Source organism: Leopardus geoffroyi, chromosome B2 (genome assembly GCF_018350155.1).
Source record: "Leopardus geoffroyi isolate Oge1 chromosome B2, O.geoffroyi_Oge1_pat1.0, whole genome shotgun sequence".
NCBI classification, from domain to species: domain Eukaryota; kingdom Metazoa; phylum Chordata; class Mammalia; order Carnivora; family Felidae; genus Leopardus; species Leopardus geoffroyi.
Window position 1 is genome coordinate 120,668,061 of NC_059332.1, and position 20,180 is coordinate 120,688,240.

The 20,180-nt window shown below is 37.8% G+C and overlaps 1 protein-coding gene across 16 annotated transcripts in view; it reads left to right on the forward strand.

The window, feature by feature from the left end:
• Positions 1–20,180, forward strand: part of EYA4 (EYA transcriptional coactivator and phosphatase 4) — a 318,929-nt gene that overhangs the window by 245,603 nt on the left and 53,146 nt on the right. For 7 of the 16 annotated variants that reach the window (XM_045499667.1, XM_045499665.1, XM_045499672.1 and 4 more), the window contains 6 exons: positions 1,948–2,075; positions 3,470–3,538; positions 13,214–13,306; positions 17,805–17,871; positions 19,154–19,296; positions 19,439–19,582. In XM_045499667.1, the coding sequence (XP_045355623.1) occupies positions 1,948–2,075; positions 3,470–3,538; positions 13,214–13,306; positions 17,805–17,871; positions 19,154–19,296; positions 19,439–19,582 (644 nt within the window). Of the gene's footprint in view, positions 1–1,947; positions 2,076–3,469; positions 3,539–13,213; positions 13,307–17,804; positions 17,872–19,153; positions 19,297–19,438; positions 19,583–20,180 lie in introns of those variants that run through there. The other 9 variants (XM_045499673.1, XM_045499675.1, XM_045499676.1 and 6 more) reach the window with 6 other exon arrangements.

The following is a 20,180-nucleotide window of genomic DNA, read 5'->3' on the forward strand; positions in this document are numbered from 1 at the left end:
TATGTTTTGAGGCTTGGCTAGTAGGTATGCACATCTAGGATTATTATATCCTGAAGGATTTATCATTTATTTCATTTTCTTAATTATCTCTTTGTATCTGCCAATACGGTTCATTTGGAGGACCGTTTTGTGTGATATTATCGTAGCCCAAACGTTTATCTAATGTTTATTATTTACATGTCATATTGTTTTCTGTCCTTGACCCTGAACCTAGTTGTGCCTTATCACGGTTCAAGTTCCCAGGAAACAGACTCTAACATGGAGATTTGTGTGCCAGGAGTTTATTGGGTTGTGCTTTCAGTAGTGATACATTTGGGGGGATGAAGGAAACATGATTAGACTGAGAGACTTTGAACTTCAGTGTAGTTGCAACAAAGGTCTCAACTGATCTTATGGTGGCTCTAGACTTGAGTGACCTTCAGGGTGTGGGAAGTATCTTTATACCCCTTCATGACCAGTCAGTAGATGAGGGCTAAAGGAAAGAGTGTGATTTGGGGCAAAATGACTCTGGTTGAGATCAAATCTTGGAAAGGAATTTAGTTGAGAACTAACAGTTGGTAACACTCCCAGCAGCTGTAGGAATGAATTCTTCTGAGCAGTACACCATAGTATCACAGTGTATCTGTATTTAAAGTACTTCTCCAGTAGATCCCTAATAGTTGTGCTGTGTCTGTTTATTCCAATCTGACAATCTTTGGCTCTTCATTGGAGCATTTAGTCCATTGATATTTAGTGTAATCATTGATCTGGTTAGGCGTGAGTATGCTATCTTGCTGTGTGTTTTCTATTTTTCACATATGTTATTTTTTCCTTTCTCTTTTCCTGGTCTTTGAGGTTAATCAAATTTTTAAATGTTTTATTGTAATTATTCCATTGACTTTTTGTTATACCTGTTAGTATTTTTCTTATTAATATTTAATATTGGGGTTACTTGGTGTATCCTAAACATCTAATGCCAAATGAAAGAACCTTAAAAGAATATCATTTTGCCCCACTATCCTTTGTGCTATTGACACATATTTTACTCTTATACCATATTATAAATCGCATAATACAATGTTATAGGTGTTTTTTGTTTCAGTTGGCTGTCTTTCATGAATTAAAAGAAAAACAAAAGATAATCTTTGCATTTACCTATATATTTACATTTCAACCACTCTTCATTCCTCCCTGTAGATCTGAGTTTTTATCTGGTATTCTTACTTTCAGCTGAAGGTCTTCAGTATTTTGTATAGGGTTGCATGTTGGTTATAAATTCTCTCAATTTTGGTTTATCTCGTGTGTTTCCCTTCTTTCATTGAAGCATGTGTGGCTTCTTTTGGACCACTGTGAAATTCTGCTCTTGTAGTTTCTGTTTCCAAAGAGGGTTAGCCTTTCAAGAGTCTCTGCTCAATTCCAACACATTCCCTGAAACAGAAGTTAAGTCAAGTCTTCTATTCCTGAATAGATACTAAAGTTGTAACAACTCTAACCCTCAGTCCTTAGGCTCAGTTTTAAGCTCTGGGTCCACAAGGTCAGCCAGAAGTTTCAGCTCTGGCTTTGAGTTTATACTTTATTTCACTGGTGCCTGGGGACATCAAATTTTAGGAGTCACGTATTTTCAACATTTCTACATGTTTATAATGAAGATGATTAATGTACGAGGGAGGATAATCCATATCAACTCAAACAGCTAAGATGACAGAATCTGCTATCTTCTGTACTTCATTATATACAAGAGTAAGATTACAAATAAACTAATTACGAGGCTCATTACCGTGGACGTTTTATTTATTTATTAATTGTTGATGGGCTGTCATGTTCACCTGGTTAGCAAAGAAGTCTTAGCTATCGGTTTCAGTTCTTACTATGAGATTTCATGTGTGCTCGGTGGAATGATATATGTAGTTTATTAAGAAATTATTGCTAAGACTTCAGCTTTCTCTCTGTTGCTTCCTGCTTTCACAGGTCTATGGAAATGCAGGACCTAGCAAGTCCCCATCCTCTTGTCGGAAGTGGTGATACTTCTGGTAGCTCCAAACTGGAGAAGGCTAATCTCAGCAGCACATCATCGGTCACCACAAATGGGACAGGAGGTAAGTGTACCGCCCTGAAGAAACCCGGAATGACGTTTCAGTGTTCGCTATTATTCCACATGTGAGGGATATGCTAATAAGTAACCTTATTAGCAATAACCTAGCCAGTATTATATCCAAGGAATATATATGGCTAATAGGTTATTGATTATGCTGTTGATTTTATTGAAACTTTTACATCTCCTCGGTAGCTGGAAATTTTCGGAAAGAATAAATAGCCCTGAATAACATTTTAAGGGCTTTTAACAAAGCTTCCTTTTTGTATTTGCCCTGGTCAGTATTCGAAAAAAAATACAGAAAATGTGACCGAAAAGATTTGCACTCTGATCTTGAGAGAGAGAGAAGAGAAAAGAAGAGAAGAGAAGAGAAATTATACTAGTTACACTAGTTTTTGGTTTAATTTCGAAGTGTAGGGGAAAGGTTACCCCAATTCTTTCTTAAAAACCTTTTTCTTAAAAGTGGTTTGAGAATAGAAAAATATGCCTGCTGCATTTTCTTTTCAAAGAGAGTAATACCTAATGTATTTAAAATGAGGATAACAATTTTTCATATATTTTCTCATTTGATTAACCTATAATTATGGCGAAGCATATGGTAACAATAATAGTCATTTCAAATATTCTGTCCTACTGATTTTATAGAATGCATTTAGCCATCATAAAATTTGGTCTAATTTTTGCATCAGAATATACAGAGATGACATATATACACACATATTATGTGTAAGCTACTTCTTAAATTATTCACCATCGTTTTTAAGTTTTATATATCTGTTTTAGTCAATAGGAGAAAAATTATATGAAATTTGTTTTAAAATATAAACTAATCATATTATTAGATAACAACATTTGCCACATCATATTTTCTTTTAAATTTTCAATAAGTATTTGTGAAACTGGTACACCTCTTCCCATTTATTTTAAAATAGCTGTGCAAGCTAAAAATTTTTTTGTGAAGTTGTGTGCATTGCAACTCGCCTGTATTTAATGATGTTTTACACCAAACCCTCTGTAGATTAACATTTTCCTTGTTGATAATGTTTATTTGTCTCTAAACATGCATCTATACTCTTAGCTTATTAATTGGAGGATTGCAAATTTGTAAGATTGTTCAGTGATGATTCCTGGTGCAAGAACATTTGTACTTAAACCTTAACTTGCGTACGTATAATAAGATTTTTAAAAAGTCTGGAATCAAACCTTGGGAATTCACTAATCGTCAGGTATATATATTTAACCGAACTAAAACAGACCTGATAAAATAAAATGTAAAAGTCATACAGCGCAGGTATAATTTGGGCTAAACGGTCAGGAAACAGTGCAAGCTTTGAAGACTATTCATGTACGCAGGGCAGGCATTCAGACAATGAACCCTTACGCTGTTCCTGTTCTCAGGGGACAACATGACTGTTTTAAACACTGCAGACTGGTTGCTGAGTTGCAACACCCCCTCTTCTGCAACAAGTATGAGAGATGATGGTACACTGCATGTGTTTGGGTGTGTGGTGTTGCCCTTCTGGTGTGCTTTCTGTCGCTATTTCTGTCTGCACTTCCTTTTCTGTGTTCGGTACTTGTAAAGAAAAAGGAGAGATAAACGTGACTTTTTGTTGTTTATAGATAAGTTGACTATGTTTTTTTTCTTAACAGCTAGTATTCTAAGAGTAGATTCCTTAGATCAGTAGCCTTCTTCTCTGACATTTTTTATAATGTACAAACAGATGCATCTGTTGTTTTTCTAACTGCATATCATTCGATTAAGTGGGTAATTCAGCACAGCACTCCTATCAATAAGAGCAGGTGAAGCATATTGTACCTGTACACAACCTCACTCATCGCCATAACCTACAGACTGTCTTTATTTAAATTCTGAACGTGGCGGAGCGCCTGGGTGGCTCAGTCGGTTAAGCGTTCGACTTCAGCTCAGGTCACGATCTCGCGGTCCGTGAGTTCGAGCTCCGCATCGGGCTCTGGGCTGACGGCTCAGAGCCTGGAGCCTGTTTCAGATTCTGTGTCTCCCTCTCTCTGACCCTCCCCCGTTCATGCTCTGTCTCTCTCTGTCTCAAAAATAAATAAACGTTAAAAAAAAAATTAAAAAAAAAAATAAATTCTGAACGTGGCAAGAAGATAGTTGCAATTTTACGGACTTCAATAAATATTCCTATTAAAATACCTAAAGTAACATAAACATTTAAAATTCCACTATTTAGGGGCGCCTGGGTGGCTGAGTCGGTTGAGCGTCCGACTTTGGCTCAGGTCATGATCTCACAGCTCGTGAGTTCGAGCCCTGCGTCGGGCTCTGTGCTGACGGCTCAGAGCCTGGAGCCTCCTTTTGCTTCTGTGTCTCCCTCCCTCTGTCTGCCCCTAACCCACTCGCATTCTGTCTCTGTCTCTTTCAAAAATAAACATTAAAAAAAATTTTTAAACTCCACCATTTAAAGAATTATCAGTGATGAAAGCTGTACATTTAAAATTATAAATTAATATTGGGGCGCCTGGGTGGCGCAGTCGGTTAAGCGTCCGACTTCAGCCAGGTCACGATCTCGCGGTCCGTGAGTTCGAGCCCCGCGTCGGGCTCTGGGCTGATGGCTCAGAGCCTGGAGCCTGTTTCCGATTCTGTGTCTCCCTCTCTCTCTGCCCCTTCCCCGTTCATGCTCTGTCTCTCTCTGTCCCAAAAATAAATAAACGTTGAAAAAAAAATTAAAAAAAAAATTATAAATTAATATTAGCTCTTACAATACATTGAACTATAGATATTTACTTCATATACATAAAATATATAAAAGTCTAAACAAACTCTTTCTAAATCAAAAGTTAATACACTAACAAAATTAAGAACTAAAAGCAAAACTATAACACTAACATGGAATCATCCAATATTAAGATTAAAAAGAAAACTTCCCCACCTGTTGGAAATGTGCATTACACGAAAGAAGTTAGGATAGGCAGTTTGGCTGGACCTTGCTGTGTCTCTGATGAAATCAGAATATATGACCAGTGAATGAAGAATACTCCGTTATGCCCATTACTTATATCTTTATAGTTCTGGCTTGAATTTTTTTTTCGATTCCACACTTAAAATATACTTTCTTAAAAATTTTTTAATGTTTACTTATTTTTGTGAGAGAGAGAGAGAGAGAGAGAGAGCGCGTGAGCACGCATGAGTAGGGGAGGGGCAGAGAGAGAGGGAGACACAGAATCCAAAGCAGGCTCCAGGCTCCCAGCTGTCAGCACAGAGCCTGATGCGGGGCTCGAACTCACAGAGTTCCAGTTAGACGCTTACCCATTTTAGCCACCCAGGTGCCCCAAAATATACTTTTTATACTTAAAAATATGTTGAAGAATTTAGTTTCTCTTAATTGTAACTCAGGGGTCTCTTTCTGTAAAGAGCCAGATAGCAAATATTTTAGCCTTTATAGAACATACTGCGTTTGTTTCAGCTACTCATCATAACTCAAAAAGCAGCCATGGGCAATGCATAAATGAGATTCATTAGGTTCCAATAAAACCTTATTTATGGGTCCCAGTATTTAAATTTCATAATTGTCAAATCATAAAATATTCTAGTTTTGATGTGTTTTTTTAAAACAGTGTGTTGAAAAACATTTTTTTTTAGCTCACGGCTGTTGTTCTGCTCTAAAATATTCATGTAACACGGACAGCTTTACCATAGTGAATGCGTACAATCAGTGTTTAGTGATTTAGATCTAGTCTCAACCAGAAACATTTTTCTAAGTGTTAAGCATCAGAATTTCCAAGTTCTTAGTGTTAACGTTAAGATTCATGTGGCCGTGTAAAAAAACGAGGACTTCCGTGCCAAGAGGAGGGGCACACTTACTAGCTGTGTCACCTTGAACAAGTTACTTAACCTCTCCAAGCTTCCATCTCTTTCTAAAAAGGAGGATGGTAATATTTCCTTGGGAAAGCTTTTGTTTTTAATTAGATAGTATATACAAATTGTTTGCCAATAAACATGAGTACATTTCCCTTTCTTTAATTAATAATTCAATTATAACTAGGCAATAGTTTTTAAGGAAGTTGAAAACATGCATCGTGTTAAAAGACTCTCCAGTGCTTTGTCACGTAATAAATTCTTCTGCATTTAGAATGTGTAAACCGGCCAAAGAAGATAAACTTTTAGTCGTAAAATATTAGGTGTACTTTGATTATTAATGATACAGTCCTAGTGGCAAATTGAGATGAAATTTATGAATTTATGGATTTTAATCACGTTGGAGTACTTACTTTTTGGGTGAATGTTGGGTGTCTATAACACAGACAAGGATTTGGTGTATAATCTCTCCCATTGACAGTAATCTTGGAGTTTTTTGTTGGAATTGGATCACTATAAAATTATAATGAAAGGAAAAAGCAAAAGCTAAGTTCGTGGCTTTTCAAAATCCTTCCATTAACTTTGAGATTTTCAAAAAGATTTTAATTGTATAGTTTTTACTAATATGAATAAGTTCATAGTGTCACCTTAATATCCTACCATACTACATTGGTACTCTTTAAATGTATTACATTAGGGGCGCCCGGGTGGCTCAGTCGGTTGAGCCACCGACTTCGACTCAAGTCATGATCTCACAGCTTGTGAGTTCGAGCCCCACATTGGCCTCTGTGCCGACAGCGCGGAGCTTGATTCGGATTCTGTGTCTCCCTCTCTCTCTGCCCCTAACCCACTCGCATTCTGTCTCTGTCCCTCTCAACAATAAATAAACATTAAAAAAATTTAAATATATTACATTATTCTTGAAGTGATTTAAAATGCTTCAACACCGTAGTCTTAATTATATAATTACATCTGCAGACTGATACCGGAAACTGATTTTCCTTTCAAACTTCTGTTGCTTATAAAATTGTTAAAATGTAGAACTGTCAGTAGAAGTGTAATAAATGCGCTCATACCCTAGCATACAGACCAGTGGTCAACACACTTTTTCTGTAAAAGGTCAGATAGTGAATATTTCAAGCTTGCAAGCTATTGTTGCACAAAAACAGCCCTAGACAATGCATCAATGAAAGGCCTTGGCTGTATTCAAACACAACTTAATCTATGAACACTGAAATTTGAATTCAAAAAAATTTTCACAGGTCACAAAGATTCTTCTTTTGATATTCTTCAACTGTTAAAAAATGTAAAAGCCATTCTTAGTGCACAGACCACACAGAAACAGGCCATGGGGAAGATTTGGCACGTGGGATGCAGTTTGCCTGATACAGGGCTATACGTATTCTCTATATACTTCGTTATATGCATATTTAGGCATGTAAATGCATGCCAGTCATATGAAAAGGGACTTCCAGGTATAGGTAAGATTTTAATTTGCTTAATGGTGTCAAGATTCGTGATTAGCTATACTTTACAAAAACACTTATGTCTGTTGGGATTGCTTAGGGTAGGGTCAAAAAGTGGATTTTCACTTTCTCAATTAAAACGTATCAAGTTCCTGTTATATGCCAGGTTCTGTGCTAGGAAATGGGAACCCAGTGACCTATAGAATATGATATTGTCCAGCAAGGGACCAAAAGTCTAGCAGAAAGAAACAGACAAGAAAATAATGAGTGCATCATGTGTTCAAGGTGGGTACATAACACAGGGAAGGGAGTATTTGATTATACATGGAGATTAAGAAGCTACTTTAAAGAGAAGGTTTGGGGGAACTAAAATTGGACATTCTGATCAGGTTGATAGCATTTTCTGTATTTGAAAATCTACATGTCGTAGGAAAGAATGTTCCAGAATTTTAAATATCTAGATGATTGACTCATGCAAGGGATTTGTTTCTGGATGTTCTGTGTTCGTGCAGTAGAGCCGTCTACCATCGTGGCTCTACTCTTTTTAGATTTTCTTTTTTGGAATGAAAGCCATACACTGCTTTGTCAAATTGTTTGACAAAATTAAACACTTTCTGGATATTTAGGAATGAAAGGTGCTTGGAGCTCATAGATTTTAAGGTGAATATATTGATACAGACGAACATAAATCATAGGCTGTACTAATTATTAAAACCGGTAGGCGATTCTGTGTGCTCCCCTGTAGTGTTATAAATTGTACCTTCCTGATCACACTCTGCCTGAAGTTCTTTTTAGAACCTGTGCTGTCAGAAGGAGCTGTGGGTGATTTTGTGGTTCAGAAAGGAGGATATTTTGAGTTAACGTATAGATGTCTTTTAAGCATACACCAGTTTAAAGGCAGATTTTGGAAGTGAATGTAAAATGTAAATTACTTGCATTACTTTCTCTTTCAAGAATGAAGTCTGCTATTACAACTAATGAACACCACCTTTGAATTTTTACAATAAAGCAGGCTTTCTCCACAAATAATTAATGTACATTCATGTTGTACTTGAGTTCCAAAGATAATCTGAACAGGCAAGGTTAAATGTGCTTCAAAAATATGCATAGGAGGGTCTGGATGAAGGTTGAGGCATGAAGAGAGGAAATCAGTGTAGCCATAGCTGAAAGCTGACAAGAATCACATACAATCTTGATTTAATCCATAGATATCAGTTATCTTTGAAGGTAAAAAATAAAAGCCAATTATACCAATATATTAAAATCAATATATTAAAATTATTTTGACTTTTTTCTTTTTTTTCCCCAGTGTTTCCAATGCTATCTGAAAAACATCCAAATTGTAAATGCATAACTAGTAGCAGGGTGCTGACAATACAAATATTTCTTGAATAATAAGTTCTGTACAAAGGGCTATCTGTAGTTTCTCATTGCATTGTAAGAGAAACCCTGAACTACTGGATTAATCCTGGATCCTAAATTACTTATTTTGAACATATAGAAGGGCAAAAACCACAATACTCTTAAGGGCAGTAAAATATGATCATTATTTTTGATCTCAAAACATTTGTAAATTTCATTTTGTTGAAAAATATGTCTATCTCTTATAAAAGATTGTCCCAGGGACGCCTGGGTGGCTCAGTAGGTTAAGCGTCCAACTTCAGCTCAGGTCACGATCTCACTGTTGGTGGGTTCAAGCCCCGCATTGGGCGTTGAGCTGACAGCTCAGAGCCTGGAGCCTGCCTGCTTCGGATTCTGTGTCTCCCCCTCTCTCTCTCTGCCCCTCCCCCACTTGCACTCTTTCTCTGTCTCTTGAAAATAAATAAATGTTAAAAAAAATTTTTTAAGTGTCCCTTCCACTTTATAGCATGTAATAATTGTGTACATTGTCCTGATAAGTTCAAAGCCCTGTTGAACCTCTGTGTTAATTTGAGAAAATGAAATACAGTCAGAAAAAAATACATTTGAACATGACACTGAATATACACTGATAATCATTTGGAATGAGGATTTTGTGTGTTTTAGAAAACAGTAAGATATTTCGTTGATGGCTATCTTTCTAGTAATGCCTTACACATATGTAACTAGAAAAATTTTGCCTGCCACTACAAAAGTATATAGTATATCAATTTCAAGTGCAGAAACAAAAGCAAGACAAAAAATGGAATACATTTCAAATATATTTGGACCTTTATTGAAAATGACCTGCAGTGTTCAAACTTTATAATTAAAGTAGTGTTTTCTTTAGACGAGTTACCTGTTTTATTATAAATATTAAGATACTCATTCATATCCTAACATCTAACCAACGAATCACATACGGAATATCCATTTCACTTCTCTTAAGTTTCCTGCCCCTGAAAAAGCAAATTATTGATCATTATTTGATGTTTTTTTTTTTAAAAAACAAACCAAAATAACTGCATTTTACTTGAAGCTCAAGAGATGTTTGTTGACACCCACTTAACTTGAGAATTCTTTATTTTCTGTGGTAGCGTAATTAAAGTTCCCTCTTTTCCCCTTTGTACTTATCTGCATATGAAAAATAGATGAGCATTAATGTGCAGTTTTTCCCCAAATGTTAACACCCATTTGTTGAGTGATTGCTTTAAAACCCATGCATGTTAGTACACTGAACATACCTTGACATTTACGCTTTACTTCATGTACTTTCTACGGATGCCTTTTCTCAGTAAAATGAAACTTCTCAGTCTGTCTTTGACTAAATGCAGACCTTTAAAATTTTAATGAGAGATGTTTCCACTATAATGAATGCAACCACAAACTCTTTGTCTCCCTTTTCTTCCTTCTCCTTTGACCATCTGAAACTTTCAAATTGAGGACATTATAGTCACTATCAATACAAAGTTGGGATCCACAGTAACATAACTAATCCCTGTGTCTGGCTCCTGGACTACTTTCGTAGACCCAGGTCACGTTCTGCTCCTTTTCCTCTATTCACGAATATGTAATACCATCTATTTCACAAGTATTATTTATAGATTTAGGAAATTAGCCAGTATTAGAATTGGGAAGTTTCGAGAGACTGTCGTCTTGTATGAGTTTTGAGGAAGGCTTCGGACTCTGCTTTTTTTGTCAGAAGTCACAAGTGGACATTGCATCGCAGAGAGAGCTTTACATCCATCTAGGTCACACTCTGGGTCATCATACAGATGAAAGGGATTCTGGATTAGTTAGTGCTTCCTGTCAGGCAGTAGGGTTTAGAATCTGGATTCCGAAACCATCGAACTCTAGCTCTTACTAGCTGTGTGACTATAGGAAAATTATTTAGCTACTGTGTACTTCAGTATCATTATCTGGAAAAATTAAGATGGTAATATTATCTACCTCGTATGATTGTCATGAGAAAGAAATGAGTTCATATCTGTAAGGCACAGCAACAGCACCCGGCACGGTTAAGTATCTTTGAAGTGTGTGCTGTTTTTATCTGCTTTCAAACTGGCTGCTCATTGTCTTTTATAAGATTTTGTGAGAAAGAAACGGAAACCATACTTTAGTAGCCTATTCCCGTATTTTGCAGTTTTCATTTTTCATTTTTTTTTTTTAATTTTTAGAGTTTATTTACTTATTGGGAGAGGGAGAGGGAGGGAGCACGCACAAGCAGGGAAGGGGCGGAGAGAAAGAGAGACAGAATCCTAAGCAGGCTCCACACCATCAGTGCGGAGCCCAGTGCGGGGCTCAGACTCACAAACTGTGTGATCATGACCTGAGCCAAGATCAAGAGTCAGATGCTTCACCGACTGAGCCACTGAGGTGTGCCTTGAAGTTTTCATTTTTAGCATAGTGTTCTTTCTTTTTTTTTTTTTTAATGTTTATTTTTGAGAGAGAGAGAGAGAGAAAATGTGAGTGGGGGAGGGACAGAGAGAGAAGGAGACAGAGTATCTGTATGAAGCTGGCTCTGTGCTGACAGCCGACAGCCCGACGGGGGGGCTCAATCTCACAAACCGCGAGATCTTGACCTGAGCCGAAGTCAGACGCTTCACCGAATAAGCCACACAGACGCCCCAACGTAGTTTTCTTAAGTATGCTGTCTAGGGGATAACCCCGTTCTTATCACTCTCCGAGCCTTTGTAAAGAGTCCCTGCCGGGAACAATTATGCCATTTTCATGCCTAAAGGAAGGCAGCTGGTTATGGTGGAGAGATTGTGGATGTAGAGCTAAAAAGACCTGAGTTGAGATCTTAGCTCCCTCCTCTCCTGCAGTAGAACATATGCAAGCTCTCGAGCTGCTTTCAGCAGCTTCCTGTGGTGGAAAATGGATAAACTGGTTCACATTGGTGGGAGTTGTTTTAACGATTAGCTACGTGTAAATGGTCTAGCACATAGCAAGCTATTGATACATGATTTTGTAGTAGTAAATAATTTTGTTGTGTTAAATATAATTAGTAGTCAAGTGTAATGTACATGGACTGCTCCACAAATCACTACTGTAAAGTATTAACCACCAGTTCATTATTTATCATCCTACGAGTAACTAGACACTAATTCTTAGATTATCGTTGCTATTGAAAAATAGGTCAACCTTACACTTCCTTTTTGCTGGGATAAGTAATCCAGATTTCTTTACTTCTTCATTCCAACCTTTGCAGTTCTCCTCTGAATCTTCCATCAGATCTTCATGATATTATTAAATCATGGATGCTAAATTAACCTCAGGGCTCACTGAGGGAGGGTCCGGTCCATTCTGTCCGTGTGAAAAGAAAGCATAATCGTTACTGCATGTTTCTCCATCAGTTAATTGCTTTTCTAACAGAGTAACTTTGCTGACTGGCTTGGTTGATGGGGACGCTCTGACCCCACTATTCTTTTGGTCACGTTTGCTCTTGGTTGGCGAGTCTTCAGTTTTCTTCTTTACAGTTTTCTGCTTGCTTCTAACTTCTTCCACTTTATCATCCCATTTATGACCAGGAAACCTAAGAGGTGTTAAGTAGAAAATCATTTAGTTTATCCCCTTGCTGCTGTGATCTATGTAGCAGAGCGTTGCCCACGAAGGGAAAATATGGTGTGACAAAAACAGGTGGAGGCTTTTTCACGGCTCCCCACCCCCACTCACTGCATCTAGTAGTGACAATTATAAATGCCAGCCTACATCATTCCCAAGTGAAGATTTTGGCCAAACACACCACTTCAAAGTAGAAATAACACATTAAAGGGTTTTCAGAAGATGTACTTGCTGCTGTAGAAATTATCTCTGTCTCTCCGCTTAGCTCTGTAATGCAATAAAAATTGTTATACCATTAAAATAAAAAGCCCAACATCTTAGGACTCTTTCGTATTTTTTAGAGCAGAAATTTATTGAGTGCCTCATTTTCCACCCGCCACCGGAACAGGTCCATGGTTTCTGTATTTGCATTCGCCTCCATTGTCCTCTCAGGCAGTCAGTCTTTTTTTTTTTTTTTTTTTTTTTTTTTTAATATCTCCTCGGGAAGAATAAAATATAAGCTAGTAAATCTCTTTGTTATGATTTGGATGAAATGTGCTGAAGACTGACTGTGATTCCCTTTTTCTGTCTTGTGACTATAATCCCAGCGTGTGCCTAGGTGAGTTACAAATGCAAATAAGTGTACTGCCGGTTGTCTGTTCAAGGTTGACTGCCTTGAAAAACCGGATCTGAGAGAACTAGCGTAGGCAGAGGACTCTCATACTGAATCCTCTATAAATGCATGCCCCCTTTCTAGAAGCTAAATTAACAAAACTCTCCTCATCGACTTCTCAAGTTTTCTCTTGCATGCCCATGGTAGCGTGAAAAACCACTAGTGGAACAGTCAGCGTCTTTGATAAAAATTTAGAATTCAAACTCACATGTACTTATTCTTCTACATAGTGTCTCTCCTTGCAGTCAAAACAGAGCCTTTGAACAGCAGTGAAGCGGCCACCACCTCTGGAGATGGAGCCCTTGACACTTTTACTGGGTCAGGTAAAGCCTTAAGCTCCTGTGTTGCTACGTACACATCGGGGTGCATACACATGGTCTTCCAAGCGAACACGCGGCATAAATACCAAAGCGGAGTTTTGAGAATGCGGACTGTTCCAAACTTAGCAAGAGGCTTACTTTCTTGAGAACTTACTGTCGCAACCCTGTATATTTTTTTAAAAAAATCTGTCTGGAACCGTGTTGCTGGATTTTCAGTGGCCAGCAAGACAACCCTCTGCCGTTCTTGTTAGAAACAGGCAGAGCTGGCTCCCTTTGTAATTATTTTATACAGTGTTTAATTTGATAATTAGGTTGTAATAGTTGCCTTTGTTCCCTTAACTTGTCCATTTAAATGGCATTAAAAACCCCCTTCTCTCCCAACATTCGAGATGTAAAACTATCCATTTGATTCCTTCTAAATAACCTTGTTTCCTCTCCGGGTTTAAAAAAATCCTCCTGTGTAAGCAGCTGAGTGACAAGTATTAAAGGTTAATGGGCTGCAGGAAGACACATGCTGGTTGCATTAGAACCCAGCCTGAGAGCACTACTTTGACTCAGTGCTTCAAAGAGAACAATAGCGTGTCTTTAAACGTCAATCCCTTTAAATATAAATACCTGATAACTCCCAGGTGGGCCCAAAGGACGCGCATTAAGTTGACTTCATTAAAGATTTTAAGTTACGCTATTTTGTTTAATTTATGATCCGGTGAAAGGATTTTTTTTTTTTTTTTTAACCTGAGGAGGAACTTGAATAGCACAAAGATGAACAGTAAACCTAGAAGAGTATCTGTGGTAATTACATCTTGATTCTGTTATTCGACTGTAAGATGTCTTATGTTTTATCCGTATTCTCACGTACAAAGGTTTTATGTGAAAAGAGTTGAGGTATATCCTTGAGTATAATATCATTGTAGCCTGCATTTGATTTTTATAGATACAGATGATCCCAGTTCATTTGTTCACACACTGATCGGGGGCAGTTACCATGTATTCATATAAATAGTAGTACCCCAGACAGAGAGAGGTAATAATTCATACAGTCTGCATACAAGCTCACATGTGCTAATCTGTATCCTTTCTAGCAATTCACTTGCCTCCCAGGAGATAGATAGGTACCAGCTTACTCTAGCATTCTTTATTGTTCACCTACCATATCCCTTGTAAACTTTTTGCAGAGCGAATGCTTCTGAACACATTTTTAGGGAAAGGAACAGAATCACTAATTGCTGACATCCTTAAATAGTATACCACCAGCTAATTGAAAGCTAAGTGACAAAATCGTACAATGGTAGCTCCAGAAAGAATTATGGAGGTCTCCGATCTGTTTTATAGGCGAGAATACAAAGACACAGATAAGTTAAAGGTGGTGAAGGCCAGACGGTCCAGGCCTCCCAGCTGGTCACTGGTATAAATGAGTACAGAACAGTGTTCTGATCAGTCTGGCCATGACTTCTGGAAGACCTCATTGGAAAATACAGAACTGGAAAACAAAAGTGCTGTAAACAGTCATCCTGTCTAAAATTCAGTCACATTATCTTTACAAATAGTTTGCCAGTTTTCATTTAAGAATTATCCAGGGCTGTGCTGTCCAGTCGTCACTGGCCATATGTGGCTATTTAAGTATAAATTATTGAAAATTTGGCTTTAAAAGTAAAAATTGTGTCTCTCGTCACACCAGTGACATTACAAGCGTTTAATAGCTGCATGTGACCTTTTAGTGGCCACCACGTTGAACAGCTCAGATATAGAATATTTCCAGCACCACGGACGAGGTTCTTTTGGACAATGTTCCAGGTCAGGGATTCTCAACAGCAGTACTATTAAAAATTTGGCTAACTTTTTTCTTTTTTTTTTTTTTAGTGGAAGATCTGTCATCTGCATTGTTAGATGTTCAGCAACACCCCTATCATCTATCCCAGAATGGCAGTATGACAACCAAAAATGTCTCCAGACATTTTAAATGTCCCCCGGCAGGCAAAATTCCTGCCTACCCCCCTACCTCACTCCCCATCTGCCACTCCATTGAGAGTCACTGATCTAAGGTGTCACAGTAATTAGAGTAACACCTTAAAATTGTTTGCATCACCCTCTGAGAATCTGGTAATATTGTATAGAAATTTGTTGTAATTAATTCTCAGGACATTTTGAAAACAAGCAGGTTCCTTACTTTTATGTGCAGCGATGACGAAGTATAATGAGCCGAGTGCTTTGGGTAATGTCTCTTAATTAATTAAATGACAATGGGGAGTAAAAGGAAAGTCTCCCAAATCTGTACACGCTATCTCCAGAAACCCTACTGGAGACGAGACTGCCCTGTGGAGAAACGGACTTTACTTTGGTCAGCATAATCTCACCCCACTTTAGCCACATTTTGTTGTTTCTTGTTATCTGCAGATCCATGAGTTAGAATACATATGTCAATTTTAGTTAAGAAGCACCAGCTCTCCAAGTTTTATGTGAACGTGTCAGTTTTCTGAGCCAACGGTTTTGCATTCTGTTTAGAAAGTGAATATAAAGACATTACCATGACATTTCAAAGGTTGAGTCTTGACACTGGCATGGGTACATTATTTTCCTGATTGTCTAGATTCATTCATTCGAGGGAGGAAGCATCCTGTATATTCAGATTCATTCAGATATATGGGAGGTTTTGTTTTTTCCTGCAATAATTTTGCTCTTCAGCTCCTTTTATAAAAGCTGCTGTGGTGAATGGTTCTTTTCATTATTTGATGTCCCTTCGGAAAAGCCTTGTGATTTACAATCTTGAGAAGAACTGATTACTGTAAAGTCTTGAGTGTGCCAAAGCACCGTGTTATAAATAAGACACAAAAACACATGGAGTTATGCCTCATTTAACTCTATTTTTGCCAAACAGAGCGTTCACTATTGTGAGCTAATTAATCACACTGGATTTCCTGTGGAATAACACTATTGCTATTGTGTAATATACATTTAGTGCCTGTGGTGTGGTAAAACAACAACAACGACACAACAACAACAACAAACTTGTTCTCATGAAATTGATTTCAAAGGTTTAAACATGAAGAGACATTAACATTAACACATCAACACCTTAACATCCTACACAAGGCAGCCTAATGCCAATGTCTTCATGTTAATACGTAAGTAGAAAATAGTTCATTGGTCCGTTTATTTTCAAATACATATGGCTAGTTCACTTAAAGTTTGCTTGGTAGAACACAACACACCTCTAGTCATATTCAATGATTTTCCAAAATGATTCATAGTATCTTTGAAAACATACTTCCTGCACGATTGCTATGAAAACTATAATATACTTTCCATACTCAGAGCTTACAGGCCAAATAGCATTTTAAATATATTCAATCCTACGTGTTTATGAAATGACAGATCACAAGGGTACTTAATAGCATTTGGATATGGAAATAGATCATGTTTCATAAAATAGTTAGCAACCTAAACCTATTTGTCACTTTTACAATTCGAAGAGTTTAGCTGCAGTATTATTATGAACAACTTAGAAGGGACATGGTACTTTGAAGTATAACCATGATTGATTAGACTAAACTAATTCCAGCGCTGCCTTGTGTACTACTTTAATCTTTTTGAAAAGTGAATGAACAGCAGATGGCCTAATAAAGACACTCTGTGTGCTTGCCCAGTATGGATTGGCTCCGAGGGACCTGCCTGAACACTTTGGACTCCATGTATTTGCAATACATCTGTCTTAGTCAAGGCAGATGGTTAAAGGAAAGAGAAACTTCCAAACTTCTGAATGTATTCCAGTTTGGGACGAAACGTTAATAGGACCCAACATTCACCTTGACGTTCTTCCCAAAAGCATACTCTCTGTGATAGTTCAGAATATATTTGTAAATATGATGGCTGCCGTACCTTGCAAACGTGTTTCTTAAGAAGTGGTGCGTTATCACTCACGCTTTCTATCCATATTCCAACTACTACTTGAAAATCTCGGACTCGGCATTTCTCACTACTCCTGCGATTGGTACAAGGAGAGGAAATAGAAAATGATAGTGTTTTACAATTTTGCAATGCAGGTTGGGACTTCACGTTTTTCTTAAAATTTTAGTAGAACAAATGTGGAGGAAGAGCAGTACGTTGCTGTCATATATTTGGAATTTAAAACATAAAGTTTGTAAACGTTAAAAATGGACTTTTACATCGTGAGAGCTTGAGTACCTGTAACCAAAGATAATTATTCATACGTGTTAATACAAAAGAGGATGCTACTGATGTGAGAGAGCAGAAGAGTGACAGAGAGAAAGGGTTTGTGACAAGAATTAATTTCATTCTCTTACAACAAACTTGAAACCGTTCAATTAGAATAAGATGTTTAGGCATCTGTCTCTGTTTAGAAAAGGAAATTTTTCCGTTTAGAAAGTGTGTGAATTTTAAGAAACATCGCTTTAGCACAGCAATGTCTTCAAATTGGTTTTTTCATCCTAGTGAAACAGATTTATGAAGCAACTTTTTTTGCACTGGTTTTTGTGTCTTACAGTAATAACTAGTAGTGGCTACAGCCCCAGATCAGCGCATCAATACTCCCCACAGCTATATCCTTCCAAGTAAGTGGTCAATAGATTCTTTCAGATTTGCTAGAAGAATTTTCCAGGGTTAACTTTATTCATCTATATTCACACAACATAAGTTGAAATTGGGATCCATTTATGTCCATCTACATAAATGTGTTATAGATAGCTGAATAGATAGAAACTTGGATAGACTAGTTGGCTGGGTTAGCCCTATAGATAAATATCCGATACAAATCTAGAAATAGAGATCTACTCATGTTCTTCCGGACAATTTTCCTTAATTCTGGTTATTTATATACCATGAGGAAAGGCATCAAGCTCAAACTAGAAAACACTGATTTCTTAATGAACACGCAAAAAATGCCGAGTAGCTTCAGGAAACTCTAACAAGATTACATTTTATTCAGACATTAGCACTCCATAATGTGTTCGATCATTACATCATTTTCACTGGATTTCAAGTTCTAAAAACCGTATTTTTGAATAACGTGCTCTATTGTTTTTATAACAAAAGTAGTCAGCTTATTGAAGACAACGGTAGACACGTCACGTTGAGCAATGTTAAATGTATATCTGAACTCCGTTATAATCAGCCAGATATGTTAAGAGATTGGATCCATGACTCCCACACATTTAAATGTTATTTTCTGTAGCAGCTACAGAAGATAACCTTAAACAGAGGCTGGTGTTTGGCTATCCATTTGGGCGCATTCTGTAAAATTGGCATGATAAAGGGAATGGCATTCCATTTCTTTTCAGGAAGCAGCTGTCTCCCTTTTTCCTTTCTTTCTTCTTCATTTTTTTTTTTTTTTTTTTAAGATTTCCAGTTCTGGGTAGGGAGTTCTTGGTAGGGCTTTTGATGACTCTTGTATCCATTGCATAACATCAGTTCACTCCTAATGAGTAGAAGTATACTCAGGAGCATATTCACTGGCCTGTACTCCACTTGCGTTGTCTGCACATTAACTGGAGTACGATTTCAGATATAAATAAGAATTACAGACACTTTAAATTTAAAGTCTTTAAATTAAAGACACTTTAGATATAATATCTGATCCCAATTTCTCATTTCGTAGGTGAGGTGCAGGTCTTTAGGGAGTTGAAACTATTTGTCCACAGTCATTAGACTGATCTGTCGCAGAGCCTGGGCTCCTGGCATTCAGACTCTTTCTTGTCCTTTCCTTGTTGTTACAATTGTATTGCGGATAAAGAAGGGCATTACCTCCTGGCTATTGTAAGGTTTCGCTGAATCTAAGCTGTCTGAATTAATGTGCAGTCTTTGTTGCCACAGTAATGCTATTTTTCTGATATTTAGGCCCTATCCACACATTCTTTCTACACCAGCAGCTCAAACAATGACTGCCTATGCAGGCCAGACTCAGTATTCGGGGATGCAGCAGCCAGCCGTCTACACAGCCTACTCACAGACAGGACAGCCCTACAGCCTGCCCACTTACGGTATTTCACATCTCCTCTCTTTTCCTTTGGTTATGAGCGGGCAATCCTGCTGGCCAGTGGTTATATATTCTAATGTAAGCTACAACTCAGAAGTAGGGTCATCTGACTAACGAAATGCTGTGCACATGCATTTCCCAAACAGATCTGGGCGTGATGTTGCCAGGGATCAAGACAGAGAGTGGACTTTCACAGACTCAGTCCCCGTTACAGAGTGGGTGCCTCAGTTACAGTCCGGGGTTTTCTACCCCCCAGCCAGGCCAGACGCCTTATTCTTACCAGATGCCAGGTGAGTAGCCACACAGGAAACGTGTTATATGAGGATGAATTCCTTGACCGAGACTCCTTGACTTCAGACTAAGAAGATGCATCCAGTAAAATGGTGGTTTTTTTCTTTTTTTTTTTTTTTTGGCATTTATTCATTTTTGAGACAGAGAGAGACAGAGCATGAACGGGGGAGGGTCAGAGAGAGAGAGGGAGACACAGAATCTGAAACAGGCTCCAGGCTCTGAGCAGTCAGCACAGAGCCCAACGCGGGGCTTGAACTCACAAACTGCGAGCTCATGACCTGAGCCGAAGTCGGATGCTTAACCGACTGAGCCACCCAGGCGCCCCCATGAAAATGGTTTTAATTGGCACTGCTGTTCACATCAGGAAAGACAAATACGAAGGAAAAAACGCAATGACAGTAATTGAATATACATCAAGCAACGTGCCCCGTGCCAAATTTAAATACTTAATTTAACTTGCATAAAACTAGGCCCAAGCAGAGTAGCCTCCAACTCATGCCAGTCACGCATTTGGCATCTACTTAAGTGAGATTTACAGATTCATGACAGTACTCTTTACGTACATAATGCTGTTCGATTATCTTTAAAATTGGGTTA